The following is a 20469-nucleotide window of genomic DNA, read 5'->3' on the forward strand; positions in this document are numbered from 1 at the left end:
ATAAAATTAGATAAAATTGGATTAGATGGAAAAGTATATAATTGGATTAAAGAGTTTTTAATTGAAAGAAATATTAAAGTAAAGATTGGGGAATATAAATATACTATATCAAGGAAAGGAATAATTGAGAATGGAACTCCTCAGGGTAGTGTCATAAGTCCTTTGTTGTTTATTATTATGATTATTGACGTATTTACAACAATAGATGAGAGCATAAATAAATCGTTGTTTGCCGATGATGGAGCTCTATGGCTTAGAGGTGGGAATGTAGAGTATATTGTTAATAAAATGCAATTAGTTTTAAAAAATGTTGAGAGGTGGTCTTACAAATGGGGTTTTAAATTCTCAGTCGAGAAAACTAAGTGGATTTTGTTTACAAATAAAAGGTCAAGAATTGATTTAAAGATGAAATTATATAATAAAGAGATAGAACAAGTTAAAGTGATACGATTTTTAGGTATGTGGTTTGATACAAAAGGTACATGGAATGTACACATAAATAAGATGGAGGATGTGTAAGAAGTAAGTGTAAGAAGATTTTAAATGTAATGAGGTGTATTTCAGGACGAGAATGGGGAGCTGATAGAATGGCATTAAAACTATTTATTCAACAATGATAAGAGCAACAATAGATTATGGCTGTATAACATATGGATCAGCAGCTAAGTCACAGTTAGGAAAAATAGAACAAATTCAATCACAAGCTTTGAGAATTTGTTGTGGAGCTTATCCTTCCTCTCCAGTTCCAGCGTTACAGGTGGAGATGGAGGAGATGCCAATTCACTTGAGAAGGAAGCAACTGATACTGACATATTGGGCAAACCTTAAAGGTCAGAAGGATAGCCATCCAACAAAAGGTATACTAGAAGCATGTTGGGAACATGGGAAAAAGAAAGTTAACAGTTTTGGTTGGATCATTAATGATTTAGTGCGGGATATGAAATTAAGTGAGGTTAGTGTTATTCCAGCAGTAATATTACCAATTACACCATTATGGATTTTACCTCAACCAAATATAGACTTATTCCTATTGGAATCAAGACAAGATAAAGATCAGAGGGTGTGAGAAGTAGAGATGACAAGAGAATATATTGGGACTAAGCATGACAAATATATCCAGGTTTTCACAGATGCATCAGGATCCACAGAATGGGCAGGTGGGGATAGCGTATATCATTCCAAGAATGAATGTGACAAGAGGGGAAAGAATAACAGATCATGTATCTGTGTTTACAGGAGAGTTACTAGCAATTATGGTAGCTTTGAATAAAATAAATGAAATGGGAATTAATAAAAGTTTAATATGTTCAGATTCAAGTTCAGCCTTGATGTGTCTGGAAGCACAAAAATCAGAAACTAGACAAGATATAGTTTTGGAGATCCTACAGATATTGTTCATGATGCAACAGACAAATAATATAGTTCAGTTTTTGTGGGTTCCGGCACATACTGGAGTACCAGGGAATGAGGCAGCAGACAAATAGCAAAACAGGCTATGGCAAAGGATACTATAGATATGCCAATTAGGTATAGCAAATTAGAAGTAAAATCAATAATTAAAAGGGAAATATATAAAAACTGGCAATTTTATTGGGATAATGAGCAAAAGGGCAGACATTTACATTTAATACAATCATTAGTACACTGTAAAAAAAATCCCGTTGTTTTTACGGAATAATACCGGCAGCTGTGGTTACCAGAACTTTACCGTCAAAAATACAGTATCAGCGTTATTGGTTTTACAGACTTAACGTAAAATTTACAGTAATAAACCGTATTTCTTAATCTGATTTAATGTTGATTTACCAACCCATTGAAATATTAATATCTGTTTTGTACCATTGTAATACACTGACAACCAACAATCACCACAGCAGTGATGAGAATCACGTGATAAATCAAAGCTTATCACAAGCAATCTTCCACAAGAAAATTAATACTATTATATAGAAGCTGCACAGTGTCATTCGCACAAACATTAAACACCATCACGGTAACACACATGAAATTATAAAAATGCAATAAACATTAATTTAACAACATTAAATGTGACATAAAAACCTAATGTACATAACTGATTAGAAAAGAACTAAGAAAACTAAGAAGAAACAGTTATTTCAATAAAAATACATAAAATGTGAAGTCTCACGCAGGGAATTGTGGGAATGTCAATTTACGGTTTTTCACTGTAAATTATACAATGAGTTGTTCTTTTTCACTTTCAAAAACTGTAAATTTAACGGTATTTTACAGTAAAATTACATTAAATGTACCATTAGATCTATCACAGTTATTTACCGTATATTGTAAGGAAACTTTCTGTTAACCAATTAACAGTTTTGCACTGTAGCATTTTTACAGACTTTTACTGTTAAAATCACGATCATTTTTTACAGTGTAGGTAGAGGAAGGAATTCAAGTGGGAAAAGGAAAGAAGACTGTATTATTTCAAGACTAAGACTGGGACATACAGGACTTAATTTAACAATGCATATAATAGGAAAACATCCTACGGGATTGTGTGATTGGTGTGGAACCAGAGAAACAGTGGAACATGTACTTACTAAGAGTAAAAAATATTCAGTGAATAGAAATAAGATAATTGAAGAAATTGGCACACAAATAACAATAATGAAACTTTTAAACTCAGTAGAAGGGAGTAGTTTAATAATAAAGTTTTTTATTATTAAAGGTATCATTATCCTTCTCTGGAATGTGAAGGACTTGAGCTGTAGATGGAGGAGCTGAACACGCAGCGACTTTGAAAGCATGAGTCCTGAGTGTTCTGGAAATAGGGATATAATGTCTCTGATCCATTATTTACAGTAGAGGGCGGTAATGCTCTTTTTAAGAATGCGAACCGCCAATAAGCCCAAGTAAGAAGAAGAACAAGAGTTTCAGGAAAGTTACTTTCAGTTTTGTCCTTTACCTCTCGGTCTCACCACTCGCTAAATGCAGTAATTTATGAAGTTTTGACGCCTGATCAAAAGGCTCATGTCGAAGTTTTACTATGTAAGTGTTTATGTTTTTAAATATAAATATAGTGTTTTTGTGTGATTAAACTATAGTTGTGTTTATGTTTGATGAAAGCTAATCCTGCTAAAGATGCTAAGGAAATAACTCGACATGTTTATGATGAACGTATCCACTACTGTGATTATGATGTTGACCATGATTATGATGATGGTTTTTATTATTGGGGTTATTGATATCATTATTAGATTATCACCAAATCACATTCACTTCTCTGTCTTCTCGTATAAAATGATCTTTATCATAGTAAAATCTGCATATCGTTCACAATAAAAGTATTGTGTAGCGTAAAACATGTTTCGTGAGCAGCCTGTCGATTATTTGTTTGTAAATGATAAGGTGCGTGTTTCTTCATAAAAGCAGTTTACAGAGAAGGTTATGTTGCGACAGATAGGACTCGTTTACGGCATTTCATAGTAATATTGAGTAATATTGTATATTGTCTAAAGAAAGTAAAAAATACAGATGTTTTCTTTCTTTGGCTTTCAGGTTTTACCAGTTATGATAAGACTTGAATTGTATTGACTATTAACTGCATGTATGCACATGATATGCTGATAGCATGCATTTTAATGAATAAAGACTAAATGTATCATTTGATTATAAAAATTGTGTTATAGTGTATGTTGTTTAATTAAAATCAAGCATGAAGTGTTGTCAACTGCTGTGTGCCTAATGATGAAAATTTACAGTAAAAATACATTAATTAAATATGTATTAAATTACAATTAAGTTTTTAGTGTAATCTTATTAAATGTAGTTTTTTGCGCCCTGCAGTGACTAGTACTTTGCAGCTAATAGAGATATTTGTGATTGTTTCCCGCAGTAAAGCACATTTCACGAACAATGCAGTCCTACTGTACCTTTACTAGCGATATAACACCAAATATAGAACATTTATTCACTAGACCAACACGCTAATAATCCACAAGAAACGGATTAACTTAAACTGTAACTGACTGTCATAAACTTTGCGTGCACTCATAGATATATACACTAGATGTCGCCTTGGCTACGGCAGTTCATTGGAATGAATGCGTCAATAGAGCCGCCATCTTGAAACAGGGGAGCCCCTCATCAGCGTCAATGTAGGAAAAGGTCTAACGGAAATAAAATCACCATAAATCGTCATGAATGCGATTTTCTAGTTGTTTTGGTTCGTTCCTACGGTCAGACATGTATTTATCATTTATTAGTATTTATCAGTATTTATTGAGTCCAGAGAAATTGTAAAAAAATTAAAAAAAATTCACATTCTTGTGAAAGTAATCCCTTGCTGTCTGTTTTTTAGATTTGGTTCGTGTGAACATCCATACGCAGCACAAAAGTCCGGCATCATCCATGAATTCAGCGTTACCTAGCTACTTCCTATGACAAGACCCCTGTTCCAAGATGGCGGTGGTTTTGACGAATGCTTAGAACCCCAAGGCGACATCTAGTGTATGTATTTATGGCGTGCACTGATGTCACTGCCGTTAGACGATAGGCTGAGGTGCGTCACATGATCAAAGTCAGCCATTACGCTTTCTCCAATGGTGAGAGACACAGACCCTCTCATCTCCATAATATAAGACCATCTCTGGGTTTATTCCTGTATGATTGTGTTTGTGATTATGATTATTAGCCTGTATCTGTGACATAAACCAGCTCTTCTGTTTTCTCATCAGGTTCAGGTGGTTGATCTGCTTCTGCTGCTGTTTTGCTTTATCAAATATAGCGGTCAGTATCATTTTATCATTCAGTATCGTTTGATTTTCATTTCCAGGTTGATCTAGTTGATTGTTTCTATTTTGCACCAAGTGACTTTGCTTGACATTTGTGGATTAATGATGTACATTTCTCAGTATATTACATCATCACACACCATGACTACTTCTCTATGCAATTCATTTATTAATAAACATGTTCAGGAATTCACAACATCTGCACTGACAACATTAAAAAACATTAAAATGTGGCACAGCTAATATTGTTGGCTTCATATTACCTACAATTATATATATATATATATATATATATATATATATATATATATATATATATATGTATATAATAAACATAGTTTACTAAAATAAGAATATTTCATGATGACATGACACTGAATGAATAAGGAGAATAGAGAGAAACATGGAGAAATATGGAGAATGAAGCGACTAATCCTGAAATATCATCTTCATATTCATGGTAAATTCAACTCTGATCAAACCATCAGCTTGTGCTTCAGGATTTCCTAACTATGGAAACAGTTTAATTATATTACTCTTGCATGCAGGGCCTGCGATCAGCAAAAACATTATATGTAACAATTATCCAATATTCAGATTAGATGATTCTAATATAGGTGTCACGAATCTGGTCCATGCACTTCCAAATTCACGCAAAAAAGTGTTGTTTGTTTGTGCCGGTTAAAGTGTTGTTTGTGCTGCTTCTATCGGGTGGAACTGCTTCAGATGGTGGAACAGATTTGATGTGTTCCCGCTGCTAGTCAGCACCACTCTCCGGCACAATTTGCAGCGCGCTGAAACCTGAAGTTTTGAGATCTCAGCCGAAACACCACTGAATTTATACCACTGAATTAGTCTTTCCTCTCTTATCAACTATTTCGTCTGCATTCTCCTCACGCGTGGAACCTCGTTAAGTCCCCGTTGCCGAGTATTGTATTGCGTTTAGCACTCCCCTAGTGTTAGCTACTCTACAGAGCCCATCCTGTGTTCCTTGCCTTGCCTGTTTTCCTGTGTTCTGATTCTTTTCCGTGTTTCCGGGATTTACCCTTAGCCTAGCCCTTTGGACTCTGTTAGTGCCTCGTTTGGATTTTTGCTGTTTACCTGGATTATCTCTCTTTGCCTTGCCCCTGTTGGATATTGTTCGCCGATCGTCTACCCACGCTTGCCCTAAGGATCACTCTGTGTCATACCTCTGCCATTCCTGTTTGCTGTTTATTGACCTTGCCTGTATTACGGCCATGTCTTGGAATAAAGCCCTGCATATGGATCCGCACGTCTCTCGTCTTGTTCTGCCCGTTACAGAATACTCGGCCACACAAAGATCCAGCGGCTTTTCCTTTGGAGACTGGCCAGGTATGGACACAGCACGAATGTTATTAAGACTCAAGCAGGGCTCGCGATCGCTCGAGGAGTATATACAAGAGTATTTGGATCTCACCTATTCTTCTGATATGCCGGATTGTGTGCTCGTAGATTTCTTTTGTGAGGGCATTAATCAACCGCTGAGATCACGTTTAGTCTGCGAGGGTCCCCATTCATCTCTCAGTCAGTTTATGGATTATGCCTTGGTGACGGTTGGTTCAGCATTAACTGTGGGTGTCACAGAGGAATGCGACTCCGCACTCACTCATGTAATGGCGGCCGTCACAAGATGGCAGACACAACAACATCCCGTTCCGTCATGGCTATCAATCATGAGTCAAGCCTAGTCGCCGTTGATCGTCATGAGTTAAGCCCAGTCACGGTTAATCATCACAAGTCAAGTCATGTCTCAACTGATCGTCACAAGTCTCTTCACTTCTCAGCGGATGTCGTCATGGCACCTCTGACCAGCCAGAGTCTTCTCACGTCCCGTCTACCACACCCAGATATTCAAGGTCAGTGCTTCGATTTTCCAGTGTGAGGGATGCACTACTGGTGTCTGCACGCGCAGCTGGTATCCCCATACCTATTCGCTTTCATCCTTCTGTGCCTGCACTAATTACCCTGTCAGAAGCGCTTCCCATGATGGGGATTGCTCTATGTTGCGTTTGGGCTGCATATACCACCTCAGAACTGCCTCAGGCTATGGCACCCGCTGCAGTTTTTCCAGAGGTGGCGGCACGAGCTACAGAGCCTCTCGAAGCGGCGGTGCTCGCTTCAGCCCCTTGTATGGTGGTAGCGCCCAGCAATGTCATCTTAGCCTGTCATTTCACGGTCAAAGGAACCGTAGATGAGCACTGTACCTGTCCTGTTAATGAACTTTACCTGATTCTTGATGCTACAACAGTAGAACCTCCAGAGGTGGTGGCGTCTGCTGCAGAACCTTCGGAGGTGTCAGAGGTAACTGTTTATGAATCCTTGTTCTGCCCTGTCACGGCTCCGGATGCCACCTGTAAATCCTCGTCTTGCCCTGTCACCGATCCAGAGACTCTTCACGTCATATCTGCCAAGTCTGAGTCTCTTTACGCCATGCCTGCGAAGTCTGAGTCTCCTCACGCCATGCCTGCCAAGTCTGAGTCTCTTCACGCCATGCCTGCCAAGTCTGAGTCTCTTCACGTCATGCCTGCCAAGTCCGAGTCTCCTCACGCCATGCCTGCCAAGTCTGAGTCTCTTCACGCCATGCCTGCCAAGTCTGAGTCTCTTCACGTCATGCCTGCCAAGTCCGAGTCTCCTCACGCCATGCCTGCCAAGTCTGAGTCTCTTCACGCCATGCCTGCCAAGTCTGAGTCTCTTCACGCCATGCCTGCCAAGTCTGAGTCTCTTCACGCCATGCCTGCCAAGTCTGAGTCTCCTCACGCCATGCCTGCCAAGTCTGAGTCTCTTCACGCCATGCCTGCTAAGTCCGAGTCTCCTCACGCCATGCCTGCCAAGTCTGAGTCTCTTCACGCCATGCCTGCCAAGTCTGAGTCTCTTCACGCCATGCCTGCCAAGTCCGAGTCTCTTCACGCCATGCCTGCCAAGTCCGAGTCTCTTCACGCCATGCCTGCCAAGTCCGAGTCTCTTCACGCCATGCCTGCCAAGTCCGAGTCTCTTCACGCCATGCCTGCCAAGTCCGAGTCTCTTCACGCCATGCCTGCCAAGTCCGAGTCTCTTCACGCCATGCCTGTCAAGTCCGAGTCTCTTCACGCCATGCCTGCCAAGTCCGAGTCTCTTCACGGCATGCCTGCCAAGTCCGAGTCTCTTCACGCCATGCCTGCCAAGTCCGAGTCTCTTCACGCCATGCCTGTCAAGTCCGAGTCTCTTCACGCCATGCCTGCCAAGTCTGAGTCTCTTCACGCCATGCCTGCCAAGTCCGAGTCTCTTCACGCCATGCCTGCCAAGGGTAAGTCCCTTCACGCCATGCCTGGCAAGTCTGAGTGTATTCACGCCATGCCTGCCAAGTCTGAGTCTCTTCACGCCATGCCTGCCAAGTCCGAGTCTCTTCACGCCATGCCTGCCAAGTCCGAGTCTCCTCACGCCATGCCCGCCAAGTCCGAGTCTCTTCACGCCATGGCCTCCAAGTCTGAGTCTCTTCACGCCATGCCTGCCAAGTCCGAGTCTCCTCACGCCATGCCCGCCAAGTCCGAGTCTCTTCACGCCATGCCCTCCAAGTCTGAGTCTCTTCACGCCATGCCTGCCAAGTCCGAGTCTCCTCACGCCATGCCTGCTAAGTCTGAGTCTCCTCACGTCATGCCTGCCAAGTCTGAGTTTCTTCACGCCGTGCCTGCCAAGTCTGAGTCTCCTCACGTCGTGCCTGCCAAGTCTGAGTCTCCTCACGTCGTGCCTGCCAAGTCCGAGTCTCCTCACGTCATGCCTGCCAAGTCTGAGTCTCCTCACGCCATGCCTGCCAAGTCCGAGTCTCTTCACGCCATGCCTGCCAAGTCCGAGTCTCCTCACGCCATGCCCGCCAAGTCCGAGTCTCTTCACGCCATGCCCTCCAAGTCTGAGTCTCTTCACGTCATGCCTGCCAAGTCCGAGTCTCCTCACGCCATGCCCGCCAAGTCCGAGTCTCTTCACGCCATGCCCTCCAAGTCTGAGTCTCTTCACGCCATGCCTGCCAAGTCCGAGTCTCCTCACGCCATGCCTGCTAAGTCTGAGTCTCCTCACGTCATGCCTGCCAAGTCTGAGTTTCTTCACGCCGTGCTTGCCAAGTCTGAGTCTCCTCACGTCGTGCCTGCCAAGTCTGAGTCTCCTCACGTCGTGCCTGCCAAGTCCGAGTCTCCTCACGTCATGCCTGCCAAGTCCGAGTCTCCTCACGTCATGCCTGCCAAGTCCGAGTCTCCTCACGTCATGCCTGCCAAGTCTGAGTCTCTTCACGCCATGCCTGCCAAGTCTGAGTCTCTTCACGCCATGCCTGCCAAGTCTGAGTCTCTTCACGCCATGCCTGCCAAGTCTGAGTCTCTTCACGCCATGCCTGCCAAGTCTGAGTCTCTTCACCCCATGCCTGCCAAGTCTGAGTCTCTTCACGCCATGCCTGCCGGGTCTGAGTCTCTTCACGCCATGCCTGCCAAGCCTACGCATCACGTCATGGCCATCGAACCAGGGACTGTACATGTTGTGCCTGCCGCACAAGAAACTGTTCACATCAAGTCGGCCGAGCCAGAGACTGTTCACGTCACATCTGCCGAGCCAGAGACTGTTCACGTTACGTCTTCCTGTCCAGTTCCAATCAATGCTGAACTATCATTGTGTTCTGAACTGGCCAAGGTGACTGATTTTGAACTATCTGTCCTGCCTGATTCCATTAAGGAATCTAAACTTGAGTTGTCTGTCTGTCCTAGTACTGCTGTTGAGTCTGAATTAAAACTATCTGTCGGTCCTGATTTAAGCATTGTGTTTGTCGAACCATGTGTTTGTCCCATTTCAATTTGTGAATCTGTTTCTTGTCCCACTAGTCCAGTAGGCTTTTCAACGACTTTTTCAGTAGGCAATAGGCTTTTCAGTGACTGATTTTTAAATTATTACATTTGGTTCCTTTAAAGGATTAGTTCACCCAAAAATGGATATTCTGTCAGTAATTACTCTTCCTCATGTTGTTCCAACCCCGTAAGACCTTCGTTCATCTTCGAAACATAAATTAAGCTGGATCACTCCTCCATAGGCTTCTCTGTAATTTCATCTGCCGGCCCAGAAAAGTTATTAAAGACATCGTTAAAATAGTCCAAGTGACTACAGTGGCTCAATTTTAAGTTTTTAAAGCGACAAGAATACTTTTTTTTTGCGCAAAAAATAAACAAAAATAACGACTTTATTCAACTATTCATTTTCTTCTATGTGTGCCTCTGAGTGAGTTGCCGTAGTGTAACAGCGCAGCGCTTCTGGGTTGTACGTCAGAACGTAGGCTCACTATTGGCCAGCATCACACACACATGACCAGCGTCGGCCAATAGTAAGCCTACGTTCTGACGTACAACCCAGAAGCACTGTGCTGTTACACTACGGGAACTCACTATGGAGGAGTGATCCAGCTCTCAGATTTCATCAAAAATATCTTAATTTGTGTTTGAAGATGAACGAAGGTCTTACGGGTCTGGAACAACATGAGGGAGAGTAATTACTGAAAGAATATTCATTTTTGGGTAAACTATCCCTTTAATCCTTAATATGCGTTTATGGTCTTGATTGATTGACACCATTATAATAATGATAAATGTCTCTGTTTGTCCTCAGATGAGATCTCTGTGAAGAAAGGAGAGAATCTGAAGTTGGATGTTGTGTTGATCAACGCTGATAAAGTGGAGAGAAACTCTCGCTCCGGCTGGACAGAGGTGTGGAGGAGAGGTCACGGGGTCAGCAGTGATCGACTGATCATCAGTGACCAGACTCTGATCATTCATGACTTTACAGTCACTGACACTGGAACATACAGAGTTCTGGACTCTAATAATGAAGCCTTGATCACAGTCACAGTCACAGGTGAGAGAAGATCACTGATGAGCAGAAATATTATGTTTAATCAGTAAATTAATACTAAACTGCATGACTAACCTTTCAATATTCTGTACAGAATCTGTTCTAGACTCGAAGGGAAATCTGAACGACACGGATAAAGACAAAACTGACGACACTGAACATCGAAGTGAGTAAAACATGAGAGAATTACAGAAGATCTTAAACAGTGAATTCAAAATATTAAAAAACTCTCTTCCCACTTTTCCCTTCACCTGTAGATCATTGGATTTTGCCGGTTGGACTGACTGTGGGTCTGGTTCTGGTTCAGATGGTTCTGGTGGTTCTGGTGGTTCTGGCTGCTGTCGGGATACACAGACTTCGCCAGAGATTACTTGCAGGATGAAAGCACTGAGTTCAGGATCAGAAGTATTGAGGATCTGTGGATCATGATGAAACTAGTGCTGTAGTTCTCCAGTTCAGTCTCTACACAGTTTTATATTGTATTGGACTTGGTCATTGGTCATGTTAGTTGTTCTCGACCGAGTCCAGTAATATATGCTTTTTTCTCCTTCAAAACAAAACCATTTCCTGCAGAGGAATCTGTCAACATATTTCTGCAATATCTGTTTAAAATATCAGTATCAAAATCTGTTTGATACTGTATCTGCATTAAGTATTAATGTAAAGCCTTAAAAATCTGGACTGGTAACAGAGTAACCACTTCTAATCATCATCTTATTGTTTCTATTTAATACGTCAACTGATGAACTGAGAATGAGTCGAGAACTAATGATTGTGAATGTGTATCTGTCAAACTGTGTAAGACAAACAGTGTGTGTGAGCATGTACATATGTATATTTTGTACAGTTTTCTATGTAAATATATATGTTGCTTTGTCTGTTTAATAGGTCATCTGCACTGCTCTTTGTAAATCTGCAAGTATTGAAAAAACAAAATTAAACCACTTTCTTGCTAAAAATCATGCAGAGCCGTATGTGGAACTAAACAGAAGAAGAATGTTTCATGGAGTTTCATGTTTTATTATAAGTCCTCATTAATTTACTGTATTGAACTGTGTTTGAGCTCATAAATCCAAGTCAAGATACCTTTATTTCTATAGCGCTTTATACAATACAGTTTTAAAGCAGTTTAACAGTAATAACAGGAAAATAATGCAACAAAGTTTGTTTCCAGAAGAAATATGTCTAGTTCATCTTAAGTAAATTCAGTGTTGATTAATTTCGGTTGTAAAAAAGTTATTAATTTAGTTCATTAATAAATATATCATTATATTGTCCAGCTCAGTTCTACACACTCAGTGAATTCAGAAGTGCATACTAGCATGATGTTACTCCTACTATTACTGTCATAGATACTGTAAAAATAGACCCATCAGACTCCAGCTTTATATTCCCAAACTCTGGAAGCTCTTCATCTGTGAGAAATGCACTAACATTGAGAAACGATTGAAAATAATTCAGCTGATAGAATCGAAGAATTGTTGAATATCAGAAAAGGACCAATGAAGGATTGTCAGTATATACAGGAGAAATGCCACACCACCCAAATCACACACATGACACAAACAATATTTAATATAATCACATTAATCATCAATATCAAATAAAAGAAAGCCAATAAACCACAATATAAAACTTAAATATAAAGAAACAGTGTCTGGTCTGGCCCCTCAGTTCTCAATCCCAATGCATGATAGATAAAATATCCGTTATTCAGGTTAATTTCCAGCTCTCCGTCATTGAAGGAACCGCAGCAATAAGTGTGTGTGTGCCCCGCTTCACAGACAGAGAATAAAAACCTCTTCAATAATCGGCCTATATGAAAGGGTACACTGTGAAAGTGTGTCGAAGGGTGACTGTGATCAAGATGTCAAGATTCACTGTCAGTGTTTCGTTTGGAATCGTTTGAATCGCGACACGCTCGTGACTCCTGCTGGTCAAACAGTGTAAATACAACTCTCTCTCTCTCTCTCTCTCTCTCTCTCTCTCTCTCTCTCTCTCTCTCTCTCTCTCTCTCTCTCTCTCTCTCTCTCTCTCTCTCTCTCTCTCTCTCTCACACACACACACACACACACACACACACGACTTAGATTTAGGAAATGTAATTTTGTGTATTTTTGATGATGTTTCGAAATATTCAAATGTTTTTAACGTCCTGGTCATGTGCCCTGATGATGTCAAACCCAAACATCTGTCACACACCTTCCATGCATCTGTTTTTGGGAATATGTCTTTGTTGATTTCATACACATTTTTTAAAAATCTATTTAACTAACAGGGGGAAGACAATCCAGCGCTCTGTAGGCCTATATTTCACAAGCTTCAAATCGGAATTTATTGACACACACTGCACAAATATACAGAGTTTCCCAATGTTTGCGCATAATAACGTTTTCCTACATTTACGGTCTTTGTTTGTTTTAAACAGCAGACTTAATATCCGTTTCTGCCTCTCTGGTAATTCAGAGACAATGAGCATTATGAGTGAACCGTTGTGCCGTGGTTATTTATCACGCAGTAAAAATGCACCACCCTGCGCCCAAAACCAGTCGTCTGTGGACGAGAATCCGAAACCAGGACTGGTGGACCTGCTCCACAGACGCTCGATGAGTGAAATGAGAATTTTATAATGACGGGACATTCATTTATATGACACGTCATATCATATGTCATTACGCTATTTCTACGTCATTGCACATGTGCAGTCCTTTCAGTTTCTGTTAACATGATCTAAATTTCATTTGGTTTGAGCTCATTTGGATTGATTAAGGTGTTTAAATAAAGGCTTTATGTGTTATTTGATTGCTTGTACATTTTTGTCGATCGCAGATAGTTCTACACAAGTTTGAGACGCTCGTGCTCGTGATGGTGCGGCGCCCTCTAGTGTCTGGAGCCAGCGCTTCCGCCCTATGCTTCCGCCAGCCATGGTCATGTGACTCGTTCAGATCTAACCGTGATCTGAGATCAGATTTCACCGCCCATCATATCACATGATTATACCAGGGTAATAGGTGTTTAAAATGAAAGTAATTATGTTAAAGACAAACATTGAATTTAAATGCATGATTAAATAAATAATTCACAAAACTATGTCAGTCACTGAACATTATATACGATATATACAATAATAACCAGTCAGACTCCACCTTCTCGTGGGCAGGGCTGTAGGCTACTAAACAGGTAGCACCAAATGCAAACCTGGATCCTTTCGATTTATTCTTTTACTTAAATCTTTCTAAACATGTAGTTAACAAAGTTTTGACACCTGAACAAAAGACATACAGAACTTTTAGAATGTAAGTATTCATGCTTTAAAATAGAAATCCAGCTTTGTTTTCTTATACCGATAGTTGTTTCTGTTTGTGGAAAACTAAACCTGTTAGTGTTGAGGAAATGAGTCGACATGTTTATGTTGAATGTCTCCATTACGACGCTGACGCTGATTATGATTTACATTAGTGGGGTTATTAATATAATTATTTATATTGATTTACATTAATTACTCTGATGAGATATTGGTTGGTAGAAGAAAAAATAATTTCATAAACTGTTTGTCCATTGGGACTTTGAGTTTGAGGGTTACATTGAAATAATTGATTAAACAAAAAAAAGTTTGATGCTTCTTATTGAACTTTTTTTCTTGCATGTTAAATCTTTAAATAAAATTGAAATGGTTTTTGAGTTGTGTATTGTGATCAGTTATACAGTATTTTCCCCCTGTATGAATGTGTTTGTGATGTGTGTCTGTATCTGACACATAAACAAGCTCTTCTGTTTTCTCATTAGGATCAGATGGCTGAATCTGCTTCTGCTGCTGCTGTGCTTTGACAATAATAGCGGTCAGTATAATACACAATTTTTTATTTTCAGTATAGAGTTATTCTAGTGAATTGTTTTGCTGCATCACTCATCCAAGTGACTTTTGTTGACATTTGAGGATTGATAATGGAAATGGCGGCTGCTGGTCTTTCAAAGAGGGGAAGCTGCAGTATCAGAAACACCAAAGACAGATTCTAACCGAGTAAGTAAAATATTATGATCAACAGTGTCGAAAGCGGCACTGAATCAAGAATAATCAAAATAGAAAGACATCCAGAATCAGAAGCGATTAACAAGTCATTAGTGACCTTAACTAACAAGTTAACCTTAACTAACACACCACCTTAACTAACAACTCAACAAGTCAAGAGTATGGCCTTTATTGTGTGTAGGACAGTCCACAAGCTGGTTCAAATTGAAGCACTCCAATAAAGATAAAAACTCTTTTGTTGTTTTTGAATCTTTTATGTCCATATGGATGTTAAAGTCCCCCAAAATTAAAGTTCTCTCAAATTTGAGGGATAGCAAGGACAACATATCTGCAAATCCAGATAAAAAGTCTTTAATTTTTCTTAGGAGGCCTGTAGACTGACGCGGGAGATTAAATAAACCATATCCAGCAGGAGTAAGTTCATTAAAAAGGAAACCATCTGACTCTTTGTGCCAGGTTTCCGTTAAACACACAAGATCCAATTTCCGTTCTGTAATAATGTCAGATAACATCACAGCCGTTATTGACAGATCGTGCATTGAAAAGCGCCAAATTCAGCAAACGAGGAGCAGATAAAACCGGAGGAGCCACCTCTCGCTTAAGAGCTGACAAGTTGTTGAAATTAATCCCTCTAGGCCTACACAACAGCCTTTGAGATTTGCGCAGAAATGTAGGATAAGTAACAGTGGAAGTAACAGGGGATGATGAGAAGGAAAAACTGCGGCTTGAAGAGCGATGTATATAGCGCGTCGGTCTCAGTATTCCAACATGATTGCAGAGAGCATGCGTGTCATTCTCCAGATAAAAGTTACCCTTAAAGTTCGACAGTTGGCTAACAGTGTACCTTAAGGCCATGTTGGAGAAGCCCACACCAGCCGAGACCTCAGAGTGGTGCAAATCCCATAGACAGTAAAATAAATGGACACAGCGACCCCATTGATTTCAACGGAGAAGACTGAAACCCGATTATTGCACTTCCTGTCTGATGGCTGAGCGACTGCGCAGGCTCAAACTGAGCTTGACGACCGTCTGACAGTTGTACATCTTCTAGTAGCTGTGCCAAGCCAAATCTGAATCACCTAATTCCTCAAAAACGTTGTTGAAAAAAAAAAAAAAAAAAAAAAAATCTGAATCACCTAATTCCTCAAAAACGTTGTTGAAATATTTTGTCCCGTTGCTTTTATGGACTCTCTATCTATGGGCTTCTCCTTGACTTTATGCCTCTATGTCCCCCGATTGCCTCATAGACAGTAAAAGATTGCCTGCGAGCTTCTCCTCCTGTCTATACGGTAATTTCTCTAAAATCCGACATAGAGTCGCGTGGTTATGACGCAATCGTTAGCCTATTTTTACAAAAACGCCTTCTACGGGGCCATAACGTAAGATACAAAGTAATGGAGCCTTTTATACATTGTCGTGTTTCTTTAGAAACAAATAATGGACAAATGAACTCTTTGGACGCCTCAGATGTAAAGTTATTCGCTGTCAAAGTGACGCCAAAATGAATGGGAGTCAATGTAGTGCTAACAGCGGGTGAAGTTCTGCTACAATGGCGGCTCCCGCGAGGCTTCAGTTTCCGCCTGATGGATTACCCTCTTGGCAAATCCTGGGAGGGACAGCAGGAGAGGCCAGCGAAGTACAGTCAGCGATAAAAGCAGTAATCCAACGGGTGATGCGTAATTCCACATCACAATAAAATAGGCATTCTTCACATACTCCAAAACTCTTAATGAATACTCATCAATAACAATGTAACAATAAAATAATAAAAGCAAACGGGAGAGAGCAGCGGCAGCCAAAACGCGCCAGCGTACCCTTTCAACCGGAAGTCAGTCTTTAAGTCTTAGCATATTAGAGCTGGAGCTGGACGTCATGTGACTCTGGTATATATTTTATGAAGGTGATGTTACGTGAATAACCCATGAATATTTCCTGACAGCAGGAAAAAACTCAGAGCAAACATGCAGAAAAACACCTTTTACAAACACACAGCATAGTAAAATATCAAATGCCATTAATTTATCATCTAATGAGATTAAATATCAAGTGTTTGTTCTTTTATCAATGTTCAGAGCTTGTTTTGTTTCATGGATCAGATAAACATGTCAATTAGAAACTATTATTGTTCCTTTTAATTATACTAATGTCTCATTACAACGTCTAAAAATGAATAAAACTGATCCAAGATCAGGTCAAAATTATAAACAATTGTATGTTTCACCACTGGGGGCAAATTCAGTAAATCTGCATGACACACACACACACACACACACACACACACACACACACACACACACACACACACACACACACACACACGTCCATTGTGCTTTCTATGATGGGAGAAACGAAGATAAAAAAGATTATAGTTTGATATTTTTTAATCATGTAAGATCCACTGAAACTGAAAGTGAGTGTATAATATAGTGTGTGTCTGTCACGTAACAAATCTTCTGTTTTCTCATCAGGATGAATCTTCTTCTTCTTCTTCTGCTGTGCTTTATCAGTTATAGAGGTCAGTGTCATTTATGTTAATAATTATTATTTTTTAGTCCAAGCTAAAAGTTCTAGTTCAACTAGTTCAAGCTACTAGTTATTCTAGTCTATTTATTTATTTTAATCCAGTTTGCTAAAATAACTAGAATATTCAAGATCATATTGATTTAAGAAAATAGACAGAACATGTATTTTTCAGTATTAATAGTTTGTATTGAGTGAATATTACTGTGTATTTGCAGGATCCTCCACTAAACCTGTGTCAGGAATAAAGGGAGGAATCGTCACTCTATCATGTGAATCTGAGGACAGAGAGATTGTGGATATTAGTTTAATCAGTCGGTCAAAAAAGATCCCTGTGTGTGAGAAGAAAAACTGTAGCGGTCGAGTGTGTAAAGAAGGATCATGTGACGTCATCATCAAGGATCTGATCTACAGTGACGCTGGGAAATACATTCTGAGAGTCTATTACAATAATGATCAGAGAGAAGTGAAGCGAAATATCAGGGAATATCATCTTCATATTCATGGTAAAGTCAAAACTGATCAAACATCAGCTTGTGCTTCAGGATTTCCTGTAATAGTGTTGGTATTGCATGCAGGACTAGAAACAGCAGAAACACTGAATGGACAAACTTAATATTCAGAGTGGATTGGGTTTTTCCAATGTTTTCCTCTGATCCCCCAATATTAAATATGTGATTATGGCCTTGATTAAATGACACTATTATAGTTGTGATTGAGGATGAATGTCTCTGTTTGTCCTCAGATGAGATCTCTGTGAAGAAAGGAGAGAATCTGAAGTTGGATGTTGTGTTGATCAACGCTGATAAAGTGGAGAGAAACTCTCGCTCCGGCTGGACAGAGGTGTGGAGGAGAGGTCACGGGGTCAGCAGTGATCGACTGATCATCAGTGACCAGACTCTGATCATTCATGACTTTACAGTCACTGACACTGGAACATACAGAGTTCTGGACTCTAATAATGAAGCCTTGATCACAGTCACAGTCACAGGTGAGAGAAGATCACTGGATCAGCAGAAATATTTGAGCTGATTTTTAATCAGGATTTGAACAAAAAATGTATGGTAAACGGTGTGACTAACCTTTCAATCTCCTCTACAGAATATAGTGCAGGATCAATGGGAAAACTGGATACAGAAGATGATCACAAACGTTGTGAAAAACATAGTAAGTAAAACAGGAGACATTGAGAGATTTACAAAATCTTTAAGCAGTGAGATTATAAAAGAAAAACATTTTTAAAACTGTGTTCTCCCCCTTCAGCTGTAGATCACTGGGTTATTGTGCCGTCAGTGTGTGGAGCTCTGGCTCTGCTGGGTGTGATTGTGTTTGTTGTCATCTGGAAACACCAATGTCAGAACAGGAATGCTGATCATGTTCCCTACCAAGGGGTCCCTATGCCAGAAATAGAAGTAGTAGTCCAGAACATCTAGGCTTCGTCCGAAAACTGATAAATGTCTTCGGAGGACACATTTCAAGATCGTGAGGCATCAAGACGCGTCCGAACTCAATGTTAGTTTCACTCCCCGTCTCCAGAGATCCCTTCATCTGATCGGTTTCTGAAGGCAGATATCCCACAATCATGTGACATTTGAATTGTTTATTTATTGATTTTTTTAAACGTTTATTTCAAAACATTATGATTTAAATATATAAGGAAATTGTATGTTTAATGTTTATACTTGAACTGACCTTTTTTATGTGAATTGACTTGCGTGCGGAAGAGCATGTCTTTATAGTTGATTAGCATTGTTTGGCAGAGCAACATTTTTTTTCAATCACATTTCACACTGGTATTGTAATTTTAGTATTTTTATATTTATTTATTTTTTATATTTTTTGTTTGCAAAGCAAACCAGAGATTGCGATTAATCGGGAGAGACTCCGCCGTCAGCCACAAGGGGCTAAACAAACTTTTTAGGGAAGATTAGCTTCTACAGTGTATTTCATTTACTAGTGTATTTATTTTACAGTGTATTTAATTTACTAGTGTATTTAATCTACAGTGTATTTAATTTGGACTGGAAAAATATTCAGACTTATAAAACGTGCGTATGCCAGAACCTGTGAAAAATTCCCTTTATCAATCCCAGTCAGCGGAAGATTGTGCGAAACAACCATATATAGCTTACAACTCCTAGTTTTACATTGGTGCGTTCAAGTCATCTCGTAAAGATTGTATTTACAAGTGGAACCTCATGTAACACCACAATGTCGTAAATACGAGTGGGAAGCTCAGGATTTTCTATTTACAGCGAAGTAAGCTAATAGGCATTTAAGATTTAACATACTTAAAGTTAAATCTTATTAGAAGTAGTTAAGCGATGCTTCCGATCGCGCCACCGCCAACAACGATCACCATTCATTATCAAAATGGACTGTGAACAGCTTGTTTTCTCTCAGTTATTACTTTATTTGCCAAAAGTAAGAATAGTAGATGTTGTCCGTTATTCTGACAGTTTTACAGGTGATGTAAAAAGATCAAAATTTAAATAAAGGTAACAAATTCTTTTTTTAACTATTTATTTTTGATTACTAAGGAATGTATTATATTAATGATAGCCAATTTCCAATGTATCTTTTGTTGGTTTTATAGATGAATTTCAAAGCGATGTAATAAAAAAAAAACTAAGTGTTAACTATGTGTGTGTTTGGACACTTCAGTCTCAAATATTAAAGTTGTAATTAGGGCCAGGTGTTACTGTATAGGTCATTGAGAAAGCGTGAGGAACCACATCAGCTTGAGGTAATGGATTTAGCTAATGATGAAGGTATATTTTCTGATTACCAGATTAATTCTAATGTATTATTTGTCTCAGTGTCGACGGTAACACCAACTATAGTTTAGTAATAACAGAACCATCTGCAGTTAGGATTAATATAAAATAGCATGGGACTCAAAATGCATATTTTCTGTGTCCATTGACATATCTTTTATATTAAATATAATGGTAATTTTAACTCTTGTGCAGTGTTTGGGGCATTTCAGGGCCCCCAAATGATGTTTGCTTACTGTGGCGAGCAGGACGAGGCCGAGGGACGTGAGAGTATATATAAATATATATAAAAAGGTCAAGATATCAAAGCTCAACTTGAATTGAAAGCCAATGCATAGTAATGGGTCTTAAGCAAGGACTTGAATGTTTCAAAGGTCCGGGCTTCTCTTACATGAATAGGTAGACTATTCCAAAGGTTTGGAGCAGCCACAGCAAAGGCTCGGTCACCTTTGTTTTTTAACCTAGATCTGGGCACATCGAGGAGCATCTGATCAGAAGAACTAAGTGTTTT

The 20469-nt window shown here is 39.7% G+C and overlaps 2 protein-coding genes across 3 annotated transcripts; both read left to right on the top strand.

Annotated features, from left to right (window-relative positions):
* Window positions 1–2874: 2874 nt before the first annotated feature.
* Window positions 2875–11590, top strand: LOC143738202 (uncharacterized). 2 transcript variants are annotated; one of them, XM_077230231.1, is made up of 6 exons: window positions 2876–3012; window positions 4325–4568; window positions 4701–4752; window positions 10389–10634; window positions 10726–10797; window positions 10889–11590. In XM_077230231.1, exons 2-6 carry the CDS (start codon window positions 4566–4568, stop codon window positions 11011–11013), a joined length of 498 nt encoding a protein of 165 aa, XP_077086346.1. In that variant the 5' UTR covers window positions 2876–3012; window positions 4325–4565; the 3' UTR covers window positions 11014–11590. The 2 variants fall into 2 exon arrangements, with proteins under 2 accessions (XP_077086345.1, XP_077086346.1); XM_077230230.1 differs by lacking the exon at window positions 4325–4568 and having other exon boundaries at window positions 2875–3012.
* Window positions 11591–13614: 2024 nt separating this feature from the next.
* On the top strand, window positions 13615–19820 carry LOC143738185 (uncharacterized). The gene is made up of 8 exons (XM_077230193.1): window positions 13615–13927; window positions 14418–14470; window positions 14569–14652; window positions 17130–17176; window positions 17400–17687; window positions 17927–18172; window positions 18283–18348; window positions 18445–19820. Exons 4-8 carry the CDS (start codon window positions 17131–17133, stop codon window positions 18612–18614), a joined length of 816 nt encoding a protein of 271 aa, XP_077086308.1. The 5' UTR covers window positions 13615–13927; window positions 14418–14470; window positions 14569–14652; window position 17130; the 3' UTR covers window positions 18615–19820.
* The last annotated feature ends 649 nt before the right edge of the window (window positions 19821–20469 follow it).

The sequence above is a fragment of the Siphateles boraxobius genome, unplaced genomic scaffold (assembly GCF_051911475.1).
Source record: "Siphateles boraxobius isolate OS27281-9 unplaced genomic scaffold, OSU_SipBor_1 14, whole genome shotgun sequence".
NCBI lineage: Eukaryota > Metazoa > Chordata > Actinopteri > Cypriniformes > Leuciscidae > Siphateles > Siphateles boraxobius.

What these genes read in the sequence shown, in the direction of transcription:
- LOC143738185 (XM_077230193.1), top strand. Translation starts at nt 17,131, where the DNA reads ATGAATCTTCTTCTTCTTCTTCTGCTGTGCTTTATCAGTTATAGAG. An exon ending in GTGCTTTATCAGTTATAGAG is followed by an intron (nt 17,177 to 17,399) that starts GTCAGTGTCATT and finishes GTGTATTTGCAG; the next exon opens with GATCCTCCACTAAACCTGTG. An exon ending in ATATCATCTTCATATTCATG is followed by an intron (nt 17,688 to 17,926) that starts GTAAAGTCAAAA and finishes GTTTGTCCTCAG; the next exon opens with ATGAGATCTCTGTGAAGAAA.
- LOC143738202 (XM_077230230.1), top strand. An exon ending in TTGCTTTATCAAATATAGCG is followed by an intron (nt 4,753 to 10,388) that starts GTCAGTATCATT and finishes GTTTGTCCTCAG; the next exon opens with ATGAGATCTCTGTGAAGAAA. An exon ending in TGACGACACTGAACATCGAA is followed by an intron (nt 10,798 to 10,888) that starts GTGAGTAAAACA and finishes CTTCACCTGTAG; the next exon opens with ATCATTGGATTTTGCCGGTT.